An 18,992-nucleotide genomic window follows, 5' to 3' on the forward strand; every position below is an offset into this window, starting at 1 on the left:
CTGCTCCCCCTTAGCCAGTTTTTAAACTTAATTCACCATGCATAATCCAAGGGATTCCCTGGCATCAAAATTCAGAAGCATTTTTTGGTTTGGTTTTTTTTTTTTTGGAAAGAGCAGTTTTAATGCAAACCAGGAGGCTAAAAGCACAAAACCACCTTTTCTAAGATAGCAAATTGTGTTTCCCAGGTACTTGATTCAGCTGAATCAGTTAAAAGTTATCACTAGTTGGGAAAGAAAGAAGTAGGTTAAAGAAATAAAAATCCTTCATTTGGTGTTTCAGAAACTTCTATAGCTATAACAATTCTTGAAAAAGATTCCATTCCCCTTCAGTTTGGAGAAAGAGGATGGGGACAGAAGAGTTTATACATGGGGAGCATAATGTTATGGATGCTCCTAGAGCCCCAGGCATGAGTCTGGACCATCCTCGCTCTTGGCTTCTCTCCAACACTGAATGATCCGTGTTCAGCACATACCTGACTTCCAGTGAAATGAGTCTGCTCTCAGTGTTAAGAGACTGAATTTATTTGTTGATGGCACTTAAATACAGGTTTAAGATTTAGAGCACCACGTATTGCCATGAGGCCAATTGGGATGGTTCCTGAAGAGCATCCAGTTCCTCCAGTCACTGTGAGTTACCAACAAATGCCTAAAAAAAGGCCCTGCTTGGGGAACATGAGCAGCCACTCTGGTCACCAGCCTGCAAATTTGGCACAGAATCAGCAAGGTGTGAACCTCACTGTGCTCTCGTGTCCTCCCCAGCTCCTGCGTGACCTCGCAGGGTCTGGTCAGCAAGTATTGAAGAAAAAGAGAAGTCACGAGTGTTTTTTTGATAGCTACTTCTGCAAGTGCACAGCTGGAGGAGCAGCAGCTGGGTGAGAATTATGCCTGTCAGCAATGGGAGGGCAATGCCAAGCTGCTTGCCGCCTCCCAAAACACCCGCAGATGCAGGAGGAAGCCTCTGCTTACAGCCGTGGAGGAGCTTCACTTATGGGGATGTGCAGGGTCCGGCACTGACCACATTCAAATCCAAGTGATAAATCAGCAATGTCCCCAGCACTCGCTTCAGCATGGGAACAATAGGAAACTGCAGTCAAAGAGGGTGCAGCTGCCTTAACATATACCTACAATAATTAATGTTACCGAAATACCGTATTTAAAAGGCAGTGTTACAACACAGACTTCTGCAATCTGCAATTACCCGTTTAGCAAAAAGTTGAGACATATTAATAACAACAAGTCTTGTTCATAGCATACAATGCCTCTTGTCTCTGCCTCTGCGTTTTTCCTTTTAGCTAGATCATGTTTAGGACAAACTTTGCTGAACACTGAGCTGCTGCAGATCAAACCAAGATGACTAGCTGGAGTCTCTGAAATGTTAGGACAAGGGTGTGGGCTAAAGAAGACATGTTATTTTAAACAAGTCTAAGATTTTAAAGGTCAGTTCTTGTTTGTTTTTTTTAAAGTCTTTGTAGCTGGGAGCTGTTGCTGGGAAAAACTGTTCAGCTTACATGGCACTACCATTAACCACACTCTTTAGAAGAGCTGCATTACTGAACAGGGGATAATTAAAACCAAAATAAGACTATTATTCTTCTAATTAAGATTCATAACTCATGCATGGATAACTGCGTAGGAAAGCATTTACTGTATAGCATCCACAATAACTGTTTTGATATGAAACAGCTGGAGCGGGCTCCTTGCACCCTTACCAATACAATTCAGTATTTGACCAGAAAGAGAAACAACATAAAAGCATCCACACAACAGCATAGTGTGGAGATACGTGAATAGTATTTTCCCCGCGTAAATGTGTCACTCAGAGCAGTGACAGCAGAGGATGTCATCTCCATTCATGCAGGTGTGAGCATTGCTCTCTGCCTCCCAAGCACGTGGGAGCAGAAAGGCAGCGCCTCTGCCAGCGACAACAAGCTTGCACACAGGCAGGTTAGAGCTCTGGGACAGAGCAGAAGATGAGTAAGGGACACAAAAACAGGTTTGTAACACCAGATGTAATTGCCCCAGCTTGCTACTGCTGCAGTGCTGAATTAGCCCGTGCGCTGTGGCAGGATACTGTTACCCATGGCATACATTTCACTTGATTATAATCTCTTTCGCATCACAGCCACCCCTCCTCTGAGCTCCATCTGTGCTGAAATTCTGCGATTATGGTCCTTAAACATTTTTAAAATAATTGTCTTTCATCCCTAATTAGGCTCTTATAGCTGAGACCTCAGATCTCCACCTGGAACCACATCCTTGGAGTGGACAGAACAACAGAGTAATTGCAGGGTCCATCACTGGCTTAAAATGCATTAAGAGACCCCTCATCTTTTTGGTGGTGCTGGCAGGGAATAGTTCTAACCTTGCTGAAACAGTCATCCCAAAATATCTTTTCTGAACAGCGTTACAAAAGCTGCCAGGCAAATCTTTCATAGCTTTAAGTATTACTGGTAGTTTCCAGATAACGTAATTCTGCTTTCCCTGGGCCATTCCTGACATATTACACACACACTGCATGACTGCAGGGGCAGCAGGACAACAAAAGGTTTGCCAAGGCTGACTACCTCCCCGGAACCCAACTCCTGGGACTTCTCGCCTCTCGCCTCTACAAAACACATTGATACGGTAGGTGAAGATGAGGAAATGTGCCAAGACCCAAGTGTCCTTCTGATTAAAAACAAATATATATACATATATATATATATATATATATATATATAAACCCAGCCAAAACTCTCCCTTCAAACAGCCAAACTTTGCTTTATATCCCCAAAGGCAGCAAAGCCCAATCTGCACTTCTGCAGAGCAAAACCAGCAACTGTTTTTAATGTCCTAAAGAAATCATAAGGGGTACATTGCCAGCAGCTCTCTCCTCAGTGGACTAGGAAGGGCTTAACTACGGCTTCTGTTTGTTAAGTATCCAGATGGTAATCCTTTTAGACTTTTATAAAGCAAAAGTCAGCATCCTATTCCTGCTTAAAAGACAGCCAGCACAGGCTTGCCTGGGAAGCAAGTGCACAGCAAAATACAGCAGGTAGCTCAATACTGAATTTACAACCCTTTTATGGGTCCAGACAGCTGTTACAAAGATGTGATGATAGATCTAGGTGAAGATATCCCTGCTCATTGCAGGGGGTTGGACTAGACGACCTTCGTAGGTCCCTTTCAACCCAAACTATTCTATGATTCTGTAAGAGTAGTTCATTCAGTCTTAACACAGGTAGCTTAAGTTGGTCCCTCATTTGTGTGCCCCAAACAGAGCCAGTGAAGGCAGCTCTACTGTAAAACCTCCCATTAGGTAAATTAAGACCATTAAAATCTTTGCTCTATAAAAAGCCCCATGGAATTAGTCCAAGATCTCTTGCCATAAGGAAAAAATAGCAGATGGCATTGAGTCCTTCTCTGAGTAACCAGCTGAGAAATGGCAGAGGGACCAGGGGAGGTAAGACAACACCCCATGGCAGGGCAGAGTGCTCCTCAGTGAAGAAGTAAAATTCTTCCCAAGCTGTGAAAGAGTTCAGATGAAAGTTCAGCATTAATGACTGTTTTCCCCAGGGAGCAGGGATCTCCAAGCAAGCAGGGTGAATAAGCAGATGAGAAAGAGGCTGGCACCAAGGGAAAAGCCTGTCTCTATTGAAAACAGTGTTGTCCGAATACAGAAGAGAACTAAGATTAATGAGAAAATTCAAACTTAACCAATCCCTTGAAGGCAAACAGCTTCAGACTTTGACAAATTAACTACAGAAGGCTTGAAAACAACCACAAAACTCATTGCTTAGGGTAGCAGAAGCGTGTGGGTTTATAATAAAAGAGGAGTAAATATGCTGCAAAAAAATCCAGGGGTGTGCTGTCAGTATGTGAACACAAAGGCAAAGGATCTGGTTCACCCATGACTTTATCCAGTCAAAAGCACTTCTCACACCCAGCAGTGCCAGATGTTGTGCCTTATTGTTCCCTCCACAGCTTTACCTCTCCACCCAACCCCGGGTTCCAGTATAAGTTGGGGAATGACCTGTTAGAGAGCAGTGTAGTGGAAAGGGACCCGGGGGTCCTGGTGGACAGCAGGATGACCATGAGCCAGCACTGTGCCCTTGTGGCCAGGAAGGCCAATGGCATCCTGGGGTGTATTAGAAGAGGGGGGGTTAGTAGGTTGAGAGAGGTTCTCCTTCCCCTCTACTCTGCCCTGGTGAGACCACATCTGGAATATTGTGTCCAGTTCTGGGCCCCTCAGTTCAAGAAGGACAGGGAACTGCTGGAGAGAGTCCAGCATAGGGCAACAAAGATGATTAAGGGAGTAGAGCATCTCCCTTATGAGGAAAGGCTGAGGGAGCTGGGTCTCTTTAGCTTGGAAGAGATTGAGGGGTGACCTCATTAATGTTTATAAATATATAAAGGGTGAGTGTCATGAGGATGGAGCCAGGCTCTTCTCAGTGACAACCAATGATAGGACAAGGGGCAATGGGTACAAACTGGAACACAAAAGATTCCACTTAAATTTGAGAAGAAACGTCTTCTCAGTGAGGGTGCCAGAGCACTGGAACAGGCTGCCCAGGGAAGTTGTGGAGTCTCCTACTCTGGAGACATTCAAAACCTGCCTGGACGCCTCCCTGTGTAACCTCATCTGGGTGTTCCTGCTCCAGCAGGGGGATTGGACTAGATGATCTTTTGAGGTCCCTTCCAATCCCTCACATTCTGTGAGTCTGTGAGTCCTCATGCAAGTGCATAGTAGCTAAATGACCTGTATGAGTTTACATAATGGGTCTTTACTGTGATAGGAAACATATCCAGAAGCTGGACAAAATGTCAAGGAAGTTACTAGGAAAAAAAAACCCAAAACCCAAAAAACCCAAGCCACAACAAAGTGTTACTTCTCGTATTACAGAGCATGTGCTTAAATAGCACTCCAAGGCTCTTCACTTACAGACAAGTGAAGGGAGGTCCTCCCCACACCACCCAAAGCCAAACCTTAACTCAGTTGTCTCCTTGCTTCGCCTGTTAGGCAGAAGGAACACTTGCCTCACAGGTAAGAGATCACACAGACAGATAGTACAGAATGCATCTATTCTCACATGAACGTGGCCTTTTAGCCTGACCCAGAGCAGCCTAAGTGACAGAGGATGGTTAGATGGTGGAAATAAGCCCCCGATTTATAGTTCCATTCCTCACTGTCTTGGTTCTTGCAGTGAGCCGAGGTGATGCAGCAGTGGGCTCCCCAACAACTTTGCTACCCAGCTGTGGGGCCGGCCCTGCCAGGGAGGGACAGAGCATTAAACACACAGCACATGGCCAATAGCAGTCAGGGGCCACTGGAAAGGGGGGGTGCAGCCTGGTGTCCCCTCTTCTCAGCATGAAAACTTGGAGCATTTCTTCATTCTTCTGAGCTCTTCAAGATCTCCTATGGCTTAACACAATTTAAAATGATTACTGATCTGGCAACAATGTGCTTTGCTCCCTTCTTTGAGATGCGTGTCATCTCATTGTATGTGCAAACAAGCTTAATTTAACATGCGACATTAAATCTATTTAAAAAAACACCCGAAAAGAATGCTTTTGTCAAGCATTGGAACAGGCTGCCCAGGGAAGCAGTTGAGTCACCGTGCCCGAGTCACCTCGGCTAGGTGAGCAAAAGAAGGCCAGTACCATGGAGAAAGGATTTCTTATTTTAAAACTAATGAAAACAGTGGGTTTGGTTTGAGGATCATATTCTGTATTGCTTTACACCTTTGGCTGTTGCTAAACAGGAATGCCACCAGTATCACCTTTGAGTGCAAGTGACTTTAAGCCGTGGATTCATCCCAGAATCATAAAGAATAGAAAAGAAAATCCTCGAAGGATAAAGGTGCTAATCTGGAACAAATTTCACCTTGCAGTAGTTTGTACTTCAGCAAACCACACAGGCCCTGTCAACACCATCCTGCAGACATTCCGCTGGCTGCTGACACCAGTTAAGAAGTCCCTGCGATTTGGAGAATGCAAACACGTTTTCCACATCCAGAGAAGTCCAGCAGATGCTACAGCAAAAAAGGATGAGGTGAATTTGCTCTGGAAACTTGCCATCCTTCCTCAGTCATTCACCAGGACACGCAGGACCCCCAGCAAATCCCACAGGAGATTCTGAGACCCTGAATGTTTTAATCAAAGACTTGAGTCACACACTGAACATGTTAAGACAAACTCCAAATTCCTAGAGTGGAAAAACAATGTTCCTTTTTCTCTGTTTTGCGTTTTCACAGTATCACAATATCACAGTATGTTTGGGATTGGAAGGGACCTCAAAAGATCATCCTGTCCAATCCCCCTGCTGGAGCAGGAACGCCTAGGTGAGGTTGCACAGGAACATGTCCAGGTGGGTCTTGAATGTCTCCAGAGAAGGAGACTCCACAACCCCCCTGGGCAGCCTGTTCCAGTGCTCTGGCACCCTTACTGAGAAGAAGTTTTTTCTCAAATTTAAGTGGAACCTCTTGTGTTCCAGCTTGATCCCATTGCCCCTTGTCCTATCATTGTTTGCCAACGAGAAGAGCCTGGCTCCATCCTCATGGCACTCACCCTTTATATATTTATAAACATTAATAAGGTCACTCCTCAGTCTCCTCTTCTCCAAACTAAAGAGACCCAGCTCCCTCAGCCTTTCCTCATAAGGGAGATGCTCCACTCCCTTAATCATCTTTGTTGCCCTACGCTGGACTCTCTCCAGCAGTTCCCTGTCCTTCTTGAACTGAGGGGCCCAGAACTGGACACAATATTCCAGATGTGGTCTCACCAGGGCAGAGTAGAGGGGAAGGAGGACCTCTCTTGATATACTAACCACCCCCCTTCTAATACACTCCAGGATGCCATTGGCCTTCCTGGCCACAAGCACACAGTGCTGGCTCATGGTCATCCTGTTGTCCACCAGGACCCCCAGGTCCCTTTCCCCTACACTGCTCTCTAATATGTAATTTCCCAACCTATACTGGAACCTGGGGTTGTTCCTGCCCAGATGCAGGACTCTACACTTTTCCTTGTTAAATTCCTTGTTAAATTCCTTGTTTTCTCTTTTCCTTATAAAAATGCAACGGGGTCCCTTAAAGTTTTTGATTACTGATATGCTTTGTAAAGGTATTTTTATACAGCTGTCTCTGGTGCCACTAAGATCTCTTTCCTCGGAGGTACTGAGTTAAAGGCTGTCCTTCTGTATTATGTTATACTTGTCAGCACCGAATTTCATTTATCACATTATCACCTCTTGTAACGTGTCAGAGATCCTTCTGGAATTCCCCAGCTTATTTTTGTTTTCACTGTCTTGAATAATTTCACATTATTGTCACCAAACTATTTTCCTCGTTTTCCAGTAGATTTTTAGGGACACACTCAGTAGCACAGCTTCCCACGGGACACTGTAAACCTGACTATTTATTGCCTCCTTGATCTAGCAAATTAAAACAAAAGGTAACTCTCCCTTCTCATCCCAGCAAAGCTTGATTTCTGTAACGATCTTTAGTGACTGACCTTATCATAAGCTTATGAAAATCCATGTATGCTGCATTAACTGGAAGATCCTAAACTACATGCTTAATGACACTTTCAAAGAACACACAAAACCTCCTTCTTTTTCCACACTATGCCTTGCTACTTACCAGCTAACACCAATGCTACTTTACCTTGTCTGCTTTAACTCTGTCTCCTTCTGGAACAAATCTGGCAGGCTTCTTGCTCCTGATGGGTTCAGAGAAGATCGTAACATTTTCATACTTACTTATCACAGTTTTTTAATTAAGGTTTTAACAGTTTTATATCATGTTACACTGAACTTGCTACTATTAACAGCAGAGGAACTTTAAAATTTGTTTTAAATTTAAATCATTCTAATCTATAATCCAGTAACATGAATATAATTCTGCTCTGCCAGTTAACAGTTGGACTCAATGATCTTGAGGGTCTCTTCCAACCAAAATGATTGCATGATTCAATATATTAAAAGAGGATGCTACTGCTGAGTTCAGTGACAGGCAGAGTTAGGAGGAATACTCTTCCCAGCTTTCCTGGTAGCTTGATAACACCAAAAAAGATCCGCACCACCAGACTTAAAATCCCCAAGACCCCAGCCACACAACTCACATTAAAAACAAATACATTCTAAAAGTATTTGAAGAGTTAGATTTACTTTGTTGCATTTGGCAGCCTGCTGCGTTTTGTCTTCTACGAATGGTCTAGAAGGTAAAATTCCCATGAGTGTTTACAAAACGGCAACTGAGTAATTGAGAGCTTTGTGAAATTGGACATCAAGTTAATGACAGAACAACAACAACAAAACAAAAACAAACCAAAATCACCTTTTTACACATAGTACTATTCACAGAAGTCTGGAGAAATTTAATTCCATGGGGCTATACCTCCAGACAACACTAACTTTCAATGTTAAACAAAAGATGTTTGGTGATAAAAGCATTTATAGAAATTATATAGTAAATATAGTCAACAACAGCTACATTTCAGAGTATCAGTGTTGCTTCTTATAACAAGATACTAAGCCATACCTACACAATTTGTAAATGTGCTGTAACACTGTTCCTATAGCTATTGTACTGTTGAGTTGCTTACACAAGAAACACAGAATCACACAGAATTGACTGGGTTGGAAAAGACCTCAGAGATCATCGAGTCCAACCCTTGGTCCAACTCTAGTCTGTTTACTAGATCATGGCACTAAGTGCCATGTCCAACCTCACATTAAAAACCTCCAGGGACGGCGAGTCCACCACCTCCCTGGGCAGCCATTCCAATGCCTGACCACTCTCTCTGTAAAGAATTTCTTTCTAATATCCAGCCTAAATTTCCCCTGGCAGAGTTGAAGCCCATGCCCCCTTGTCCTATTGCTGACTGCCTGGGAGAAGAGACCAATCCCCACCTGGCTATAACTTCCCTTCAGGTAGTTATAGAGTGTGATGAGGTCACCTCTGAGCCTCCTCTTCTCCAGACTAAACAACCCCAGCTCCCTCAGCCTCTCCCCATAGGTCTTATGTTCAAGTCCCTTCACCAGTCTTGTTGCTCTTCTCTGGACCCGCTCCAGCACTTCAATGTCTTTCCTGAACTGAGGGGATCTTCCCTGAACTGAGGGAATACACAACATAGAACTGCCAGTTCCTCTGATTTCATTTGAAAAATAAACTATTTATGTTCAGCATCAGTCCCAGGGCCAAATCTTGGGGCAGAACTGTAACAGCAGCACCAGTGCGAGCTACATTCAACCACGGTGACAAATACAATAAATATGACAGTGGGAACGTGCCTGCTAAAAAGACCACGTCTTTAAAAAAAGGCCTGGCAGCCATCCCAGCAGGAGCATATCTGCTTTTTTCTTTCTAATAACAGCTACTGACCTCGCTCGGGACCACTCGTTTGCACTGCTTGTAAAGTCAGGCATGTCTGTGAAACTCAATGTTTATGTCATCAAATTAATACAGTTAACATCTTAATACTAAGTCTCAAGTACTAAGAAAAGAATAAGGTGTCTTAACTATCAAATTTCAGGAGAAAGAAACTGGTGAGCACTTGAATGAGCGTCCAAGTGTTTCCTACACCAGGTGTGACTACTAAAGACACGCAGCAGCCAACGTGTGAAATACACAGCCACGGTGACAGAAGGCTTTTTTCCTTTGACATTCTTCAAGAGAGCGTCACCTGAATTCAAAAGCAGCTCATCCAAAAAGGCAAATGCCTATAAATCTAGAAGTCTACATTCCCACCTGTGTTCCCCCATGTCCATCACTTCTACTGCCAACCTCAAGTTTTTCATTCATTAGCCAGGGGTTGTTCTCTAACTTTATCACTGCCAAAGTTCCCTTTAAATTTCTCTACCCTCCAGTTGAATTTCTTTCTACAGAATCTTTTCCAAGAAGGAGAGGGGAGCATAGGATGGTTGTGAAGAGGTAAACACACATACAACTCTCAAAATCTTGAATTGTGTAAGGAATACGTATTTGGCTGATCTCCAACATTGACAACATCCACCTGTTTTAAAACAAGCAACTGCAGGATCTTCTGATGAAAGTGTGATTTTCCCGTTTGCACTCTCTCCTTCAGCAGACACAATATTTCCTGTGGTTTCGATGCCCACTTAATGGGAAGCTATTATTTCCTCAGGACTGTCAGTTCCCCGTAGTCTCTGTGACTCAGGGCAGGAGCAGATACCCAGAACCTCCCCGGCCAGATGCCCAGCAGGGCACTGAAGACTTGACCTTTTCTTGGCAGTAGGAGCTTCATGAACTTTTCTCTGTGTTTGGGCTACTGCCAAGTTGCCACACACATTATTTATGTGCTAGTTTGTCCACGGTGAGTTGCCTGTTTGGGTGAGCGCTCCTGAACGGAAGGCAAGCGCAGGGAACACTAAATCTGCAAAAACGGAGCAAGAGGTCGGAGGAAGCTGAGATTTTATTTCTGAAGGTTGGTAATGCTTGGGACTTCAAAGCTTAAGAGTGTTCTTGTTTTGTACTGCAAACAGGGAAGAGTTTAGTGTAACATAGTAAGTTCTTAAAGCGCTGCCCGGTAATGTTACTCTAAATAGCCTGCAATGCGACTGGTTGGAGCAGAGAGTTATTCCTTCCAGGTGCGTGCCTGTATAAAAACCTCTGGAGCGTGCATCCCCCCCGCGGGAACCTCCAGCGCCCTCCGTCACAGCAGGTAACCACACAGCAAACAGCTAACCTGTCTGACGTGTGCTTGTGTTCTCTGCTCACTAACAAAGGAAATACTTCGGTCTCAATTGTTGTATTTCAGGGCAGCCAAAGAAACCAAGTGTACCTAACCCCTACTGTTGTGCAAGAAGTGGCTATCATTGCTGGTTTTCACTATTTGGATACGTTTACCTTGTGGACTCATATGTTTATGACAGTGATGTTCCTCACATTGACATTTCCTTTATTTCTTAGCATTTATATTAGTATTTTAACATACGTATATTTGTATTAGTGCATGAGAACATGAGAAAGTTGCATGAGTTCTAAACCAGGGACATTTGTGTATGGTGTGAGTGTTGAGGGCAAAGCCCTCTCTCGCAAAGAACATCTGAGCAAATGGAGTTGGCTTTTGCCCAAGTGGTTCAGACTAAAATGGACTTTGCTGTGTAACTTTGTGTAGAGGTGAGAGAAACACGTATCAGCAGAGCTGTGTTTACAGCTGGAGACCCAGTAACACAGTGCTGCTCACTACCCTACTTTTTGGGGGGGAGGGGATGTGGGGGAGTAAAGGGAGGGGATGTAACTAGACTTGAAAAGCTCTTTCCCAGCAATGGATTTTAGAAGTTTAAAGAGGCAGAAAGTTTATTCTCATAGGGGATAAACTGTTACCTTACTGTTTATCATCATCTTATGATTTGCCCTTCAGCGTTTAATTACCTTGTTAGTTTTATGTGGCACTGTCAAATAGATATAAGTTTGTGAACTATTGTTTCTTCCTTAGGTTCTGAAGAAACCAAATGTGATTTTGTAAGTTGTTTTGTTCACAAGAGTTTAAGATTATTAGTTAAGTCAATATGGGTTTAAAAACTTTGGAAAGAACAGAATTTAGATGATTGTTTCCCTTCAAGATCATTTTGAAAAGATATCAGCTGCTAACACTCAGAAAGAGCCAACAGTTTCGAAGGGAACAGATTTTGATTGCAGTAATATTATACTAAATCAAAATGCTTTCAGAGATGTACCATTTTCGGAGAGCTATGGATCAGAAAAATGTCAAAATAGTAAAAAGCGCCAGCGTTTACAATTCTAGTAACAGAGCAACGACTCGACCATATCACACATAGGGCAAGTAATAGTGCAAACACCACCTATTTGCAAACAGCTTACTCACTTCTTACTTGCGTCTGTAGTCTTCAGGCACAGTTTGTCATTAAAAATAATAAAATAAAGCTGTTCACCATGAAGGCCAAGATCCTAATATACTAGAATTCTTGAAATTGTAAGACTAAATCTGTCCTGTAGCTTGCAGCTAAAAAATGCTTTGCTTTTTACTCCAGTTTATGAAATATATCATTAATAGTTGTGGCAGTAGGCTATATATATAAAAAAAATTAAACCCACCTTTCTGGTTTGCAAAAACTACACCTATGACAAGATATTATTATAGCATCTAGAAGCCCCAGGATAAACCAGAGCCTGGTGTGATACGTGACATACAAATGCAAAGTGCATTATCTTTATCTCCCCAGTTTCCCATCTAAGAAGTCAGGCAACTGATGGATTTAAGGACTGCATCAGTCTCACCACAGAATCAGTGTAACCACTGAGTGTCTTTTAGATCTGCCAATCATTTTATGAAGGGATTTAATAAAAAACAAAGCACCTTTATAAATATTTAAGCAGGCTCTTCTTTTAGAGGAGCTCAAAGGACAAAGCATGAGAAAGGACAGTGATTTTAATTTTGAAAATGTAACGTCTAATTTAATTTAGAATTCAGTCTGTACTGATTTAGTAGTAACAGGGTATGTCTATCATGAGCAGAGATGCAATTTATTTACTGCAACTATTTAACAATGGATCAACAAATATACACTTACTAAGCTTGTTTCCAAGCTATTTTGTGGTATTTACTACTATGCATAGCCAACTGAAATTTGGCATAGAAAAAATACAGAAGGATCACTTTCTACCCAAACTGACAAGTTAAACAGTTTACTCATTAAACAAGCCTTTCTAGTGTTTACATAGAAGGTACTAGACAATGCAAAGTCTCCCCCTGCTTTGCAATTTCAGAACTGGCCTTTCACTTAAATAGCAGATTTCATGCTACAAGCGCCTTACAAAATAATGATAACAATAAAAAGCAAACAAAAGCCACACACACAAAAACAAACAACCCCAAGCAAACCAACCAACCAACCCTGAAAATGTAGTGCTTTGCAGGTTTAAACACGAAATGTTCAGGAGACTGGGTCCTCACACAAGTGTTTCCTGGCTGTAGCCATCACTGGTTCTGACATTGTTCTCTTTTCATTACACACCTTGCCAATTACACAAGTTTTACTTTCTCAGAGACCTTCTAAAACATTAAAACATGATGACATTTTATTTTATCTCAAGATACTAAAAAGAGGCATTTCGGGAAACTGGAGGTATATTTTTGATTACGTGAGACTACACAGAAACCATTGCTGCTGTAAGGAGGCACAGTTTCATGTGTGAAATGTGAACATGGATGCACTAACTCATACACCAGAAAACGCTGTAAATGCAGCATTACTGTCAGCCTCTTACCTACCATAGTCATATCTCAAATTATACACAAAATGTATGTAACAACCAGAACCTGTTACTAGGTAGGTGGAGGCCCTCTGAGAAGAAAAAAAGTATATATATAAAAAAATAATTCTGCAGAAATCAGTTTAAAGCACTCTCTTTTCTGAAACAGTACAAAACCCACTGCCACGATTGAACAAATGCAGCACTAGCGGAGTTAGAACACAAATCCTGTCCTCATGAATGAAAAGAGGAGCAATAAGGAATGTATCAGGTATCAGTAAAACTGCAATGGTATCAGTACCATGTGGGCAAAATAAACCACCCACGCAAGTCAGAGGTCATTCTGCTCCTTAAAAAATAAAATAATAAAATAAAATAAAAAAAATAAAATAAAATAAATAAATCTACTTGCAGACATTGCTGAACCCCCCCCAGTTGCTGCCAAACCTCTCCCCCTTCTGGCCAGGGTATCTCCAACAGCCTCCTACGGTATGATGGAACCCAAATTACATAGCACTTCGTCTGCAGTGCACATGGCTGGAAAGAGCAGACAAACATGCCTTCTCAAAAATGAACAGAATAAAGCCAATGATGGATAAAAACGTAATACACTTCAGCCATCATTCTACATGGGAAGGGTGAACCTGTACAGTCTCTGGTCAGAGCAAGTTATGAGCCTTTGTTTTTTTTTTTTTCCTCTTTATACATACGTGCGTATATATACATACATGCATATATACATAGGTGCTATCACTGAAAAATACTCTAGTTGAGCACAAAGTTTCATGGGCATGTTTCTCCCCAGGCAAATGCAGATCCAGCCCTACTCCTGCTTTTACTGCTTGTAGGTTGGTATCACGCAGTTCCTTCTTATGCCAGGTGCTGCCCTGGATGCTGAAGGTGCACAGTCATTCATAACACACACAGAGCTCTCCAAAAAAGCTTACCCATCCAAACTTCTCATTGAAATTATTTCCTGACCACCATTTGCATACTCGGCAGTTCACTGCATTTCAGGGTAATCCAATTAGCTGTTCTGCAAGAAAAGGCAGGGAAGAAGAGGCAAGTGCATGCAAGGAGACAAAAATCAAGAGCACTGACAACAGCAAATTAAACAATTTTATGGCAGGAACATCACCGTCCAGAGTTCTTTGGGAAACAGTAAATTACACAGTTAAAAGTAACAGATGTTAAAAGGTTGTTCATCTTTGTCAGCTGTTGCTTCAACTGGCAGGAGGATCACACAAGCAGCTCACTTTTCAGACTAATTAGTAGCATCCATTGAGTTACAGAATGCTAAGACTTTGCATAAATGATAATATAAACATTGCAAAATAATAAGTGATAAACGTGATAAAATGAAAAGTCTGATAGTATTACTGCATTATGTCACCTCTCATCATAGCTTCCTGTCCCTCCAACCTGTCGCTAAAAAAAAAATCCCCAAACCAGAGCCCACCCAAACTACGTGCTGCCTTCTTCCAGTCATCTCTCACACAAGGAAAGTGCCCACAAGCTTTTATAACATTATTCTTCCCTTTCCATTTCAGCTCTTTTGCCATGATCTCTGCACAGCAGCCACCGTTCCCCAACAATATTCAGAGAGTCATGGACTGCGCAACTGAGGAAGAAGAAACCTGTGAAGAGCAGTTTGATTCTGAAAACTGCACCTGCAGCTCCACGTGTGCATCCTCAACAGCAGAACCCAACTCAGGTTTAATCCAATTTAAATATTGCAATTTCTGTGGCATGCTAACATCTCATGTTTTCACTTTTCTCAGTCTTCAAATAGTAAATGTCACTGTGTCACTCTTCCTTTTGATCTCTATTTTTTCCCACAATTTTTCTCTATATTTATATTTATTATCAGACCACATCTCCAAAAAGAACTCTCTAATTAAGACTTATGTTTAAAAAAAAAAAAAAACCAAACTCTGGGTTTTATTTAGACATCTGAGGATTATTCTCAATTACAATCAGAGATTGATTATAAAACGCATTAAGTGGGTTGGCACTGTTGAAGCTTTGTGATTACAAATTTCAACAGGCTAAAACGCTCAAACACCTACCAAGGACGCCAGGCAGACATCAATTAAAATCCATTGAAGCCAGAGCAAAACTTTTCCTTACAGTTAATTTTGCACCATCTACACATGTTGTGACAGACTTCCACCAACAGCACAGCCATCGAAAACAAGAGTGTCCTTGTTTCCAGTGAGATCAGACAGAGCGGCAAAGCTGAGCTCTCCTGAAAAATCTGAAATACCTACTCTGATGAGACATGTTAGCACAACTGTAGTACGGACACTTGCTGAGCAGCACCATGTGTCACTTGAAGAGTATCTCACTACCCTCCTTTTGGTGTTTGTATCTGATTTTGAAAGTCGCTAGAGCAGACAGGTTAGGAAAAGGTATTTAAGTCTCAAATAAAACATGACATGCAGAAGGCAACTTCTCAGTCTTTAGTATTTTGACACGCACTAATATATCACAAAAGTTTTGTGAGAGAGGGAATACAGTGATGACTAAAGGATTCAGAACTACCTCTGGTTAAAAGCTGCCATAACACTTCAATACTTCTACTCAGAACAGAGCAGTCACCTTGCAAAATTTTTAAGCAGCTATGATATCACACTGAAAATTTGCAAATGCTGATCTGATCCAAGGTTTGAAATACAAATAAGTATTTTGCAGCAAACAGAAAACCCATGATTTCCCACTGAATAAACTCCCCACAAATGACAACTACAGCACACACCCATACAATGGCATACTCCAAAATACAAGCTAACTTGGTCCTGAAGGTTTTCTAGCCCTATTAGCAGAGTGATATATTTGAATTAGTAGATTCTTCCCAAAAGGCTCCTTTCTATCATGAAATTGCCCATGCAAACACTCAGGAGTGGCAGGCAATGACTGCTGATCGTTTCAGTCTATGGCCAGCCAGACCATCCGCTTCTGGACACCAACCAGTCCTGAGGCCAAGGACCTGACAGCTTTCCCAGTCCATGAGTCTACATACTACCTTCACAAAATACTTCTTATTCTTTAACAAGCTGCATACAAACACCTGCATAGAAAAGTACAAATTGTGTCTCTTTTCTCCCACAGATTTACCAGTAACCCTTAAAATACTACAGAACTGGGTTCCTAGAGTTTCCCACTACTTTGACAAAGAGCACTACACATACGTGGGCCACCAGATCGTCATTCAGGAGTCCATAGAACACTTTGGAGCCGTGGTGTGGCCAGGGGTAAGTACGCAATGCGGCACCCAGAAAGCTGACACGACAGAAGGGTAAACCATGACAGTGGCACACAAATATTGAGGAAGCTTTCTTAGGTGACACTCCTGGTAGCTGAGGTTTCTCCATGAAGAACAAAATTGGGAGGTGCTTGAGCAGAAAGCTCTGCCTTATGCCAATTTGACAGTCCACAACAAAAGAACCATGGCACCTACGTATTTGTAAATTAGAGGCAGATGTTGAAGAAAAGTTAAGAAAGGGAACTCAGAAAGAAGTGTTCGGCTTCTTCCATATTTCCCATCAGTCACTGCTGGGAAAAAAACAAGCACTGGTACAAAAAGGAGGCTGAAAAAGAAATTTGGGAGAGATTAAACAAAGAACCTTAAAACAAATTTGCTTCTTTTAAAGAACAAGCTGGAACAGTTTCATTGCAACATGGAAAACAGTACTTGCAAAGACTGAAGAAGAACTGTTTGCTTCTGCTCTTAAAACATGAATTTTATGTGGATTGAGAAAACTGCCTTTAAGGGAAGAAGGTCAACTGACAAAGACATGAAAACTAAGATTTCAAAATTTTTCAGATCCACATTTATTAAAAAGCTCACAGAAAATGGCAGACAATTTCAAAACAATAGATGAAAAGAAAGCGTACGGGTGGGTGAAACAGTATCTTATTTCGAAGTGTCAGTTCATCAGTTCTCACGTTAATCAGGTGTCAGAATGCAGATAGTAAAACTTTCCAAGAAAATTGAGAGGTTGCACAAATTAGACTGATGATTCATTAGCTGTCAGCTTTCCCAGAGCTGGTAGCCAGTGTTGCATTATGAAAAGCACAAGAGTTTAAACAGTAACAGTAACACAACTCTAAAGGAGAGAAACAACAGGGGGAAGGTAGTTTCTTTGGCATCGGTTTATGTTGTTTACAAACAGCCAATTTATATTCTATTGATGAGACCTTTACAAAAGTTTGATAAACAATACTTCCATTCAGTGTGGTTGTTTGTTGGTTTTCTTCTTAAAGTTTATACTATTATCAGCAGATAAGTGTTGAGTAAATAAATTTAATATTTCCTTTGAAAACAAACAAATTAAAAAAACCTCTCTGCTGAAGCCTGAATCTACTTTATGATAGTGATAACAAACCATAACATTTATGATAATAACCCAGAACATTACACTTTCCATATTGTTAAACGTCTTGTTTGCTGTTCTGTGTGGTTCACATTAAAACACTGCCTACCTTGAGCTGTCAGAGGACTCACAGTGTACAGAGTGCGCAGCAAATCCATATGCCATAAACCTAAAAATAAGCTGCTTAACTTTTTTTTATATAAAAACCAGGACATATCATAATTCCTTCCATGTTACATTTTTATGTTACAGCCTTCAGTGTTTTTCATTGTATATATAAAAAAACTTGTATAAAAAAAAAAATCTAATGTCTTTTTGTGCAACTTACCTGTTACCCCCTTATATGTATGTGTTAACCGTTTTAGGCACTGGCTTTATCTCAATATCTGGAAACAAATCAAGAACAATTCAACCTCAAAGACAAAAAAGTTTTGGAAATTGGTGCTGGAACAGGCTTGCTTTCCATTGTGGCCTGTCTCTTAGGTTAGTAAATTTATATTTCCTTTTGGATTTCTTGTGAAAGATGATCTAGATCTGCCACTATCACTTTAAGGCAATGAAAGAACAGTTGAAGTAACCTTTGTCACTGCCTTTTTAAAAATGAAAATTACTGTAAAATACTGTTTTGTCAATAAAAGTAACTACCCTAGTTATTTGTGAGGGGGAAGCTGGGGAACTTATGTAGATAAAGTTTCATATATATATATGTTCAACTACATACTGATGAATTGACACAAATTCATGTTTTCTTTAGGAGCTTATGTCACAGCTACTGATTTGCCTGAAGTTCTTGAAAATCTCTCATATAATATTTCAAGAAATACACAAAACATGAATATGCACAAACCTGAAGTGAGAAAACTGGTATGGGGAGAAGGCCTCAACGAAGACTTTCCTGTATCAACTCACCATTATGATTTCATCCTGGCAAGTGATGTTGTGTACCACCATACAGCTCTGGACTCCCTGCTAGCAACTATGGTGTATTTTTGTAAGCCAGGAACAGTATTACTATGGGCAAATAAATTCAGATTCAGTACAGACTATGAATTTTTGGAAAAACTTTGCAATATATTTAACACAACCATTTTAGCAGAATTTCCAGAATCAAATGTCAAGCTGCTTAAAGCCACAGTAAGAGAGAATTAAAGAGGAAATTGTTACTAATTTTGATTTAATGGGAGCACCCTGCAGTTTGGAATGTTCTGAAGCATTACGGTGCACCTTCTGTGCATTTATGTTTGTAAAGTTGCAGTTGTATCTGAATTTTGCATTACAAGTTATGACAAAGCGTATAGCAATTTGTCTTTGGTTGATACATATGACCTGTTCAAACTGACCAATTTCACTCCACTGAAGGAACAATGTTAGTAGCAACAGTTAGTAAAAAGGCTTTAACAAA

At 41.3% G+C, this 18,992-nt stretch overlaps 1 protein-coding gene across 1 annotated transcript; it reads left to right on the plus strand.

Annotated features, from left to right (window-relative positions):
- Positions 1 to 576: 576 nt before the first annotated feature.
- METTL21C (methyltransferase 21C, AARS1 lysine) lies at positions 577 to 18,757 on the plus strand (the record flags this gene model as incomplete). The annotated part of the gene is made up of 5 exons (XM_080363739.1): positions 577 to 872; positions 14,765 to 14,928; positions 16,326 to 16,468; positions 17,956 to 18,073; positions 18,345 to 18,757. 5 exons carry the CDS (start codon positions 577 to 579, stop codon positions 18,737 to 18,739), a joined length of 1,116 nt encoding a protein of 371 aa, XP_080219865.1. The 3' UTR covers positions 18,740 to 18,757.
- Between the last annotated feature and the right edge of the window lie 235 nt (positions 18,758 to 18,992).

This window comes from Nesoenas mayeri, assembly GCF_963082525.1.
Source record: "Nesoenas mayeri genome assembly, chromosome: 1".
Lineage (NCBI taxonomy): Eukaryota > Metazoa > Chordata > Aves > Columbiformes > Columbidae > Nesoenas > Nesoenas mayeri.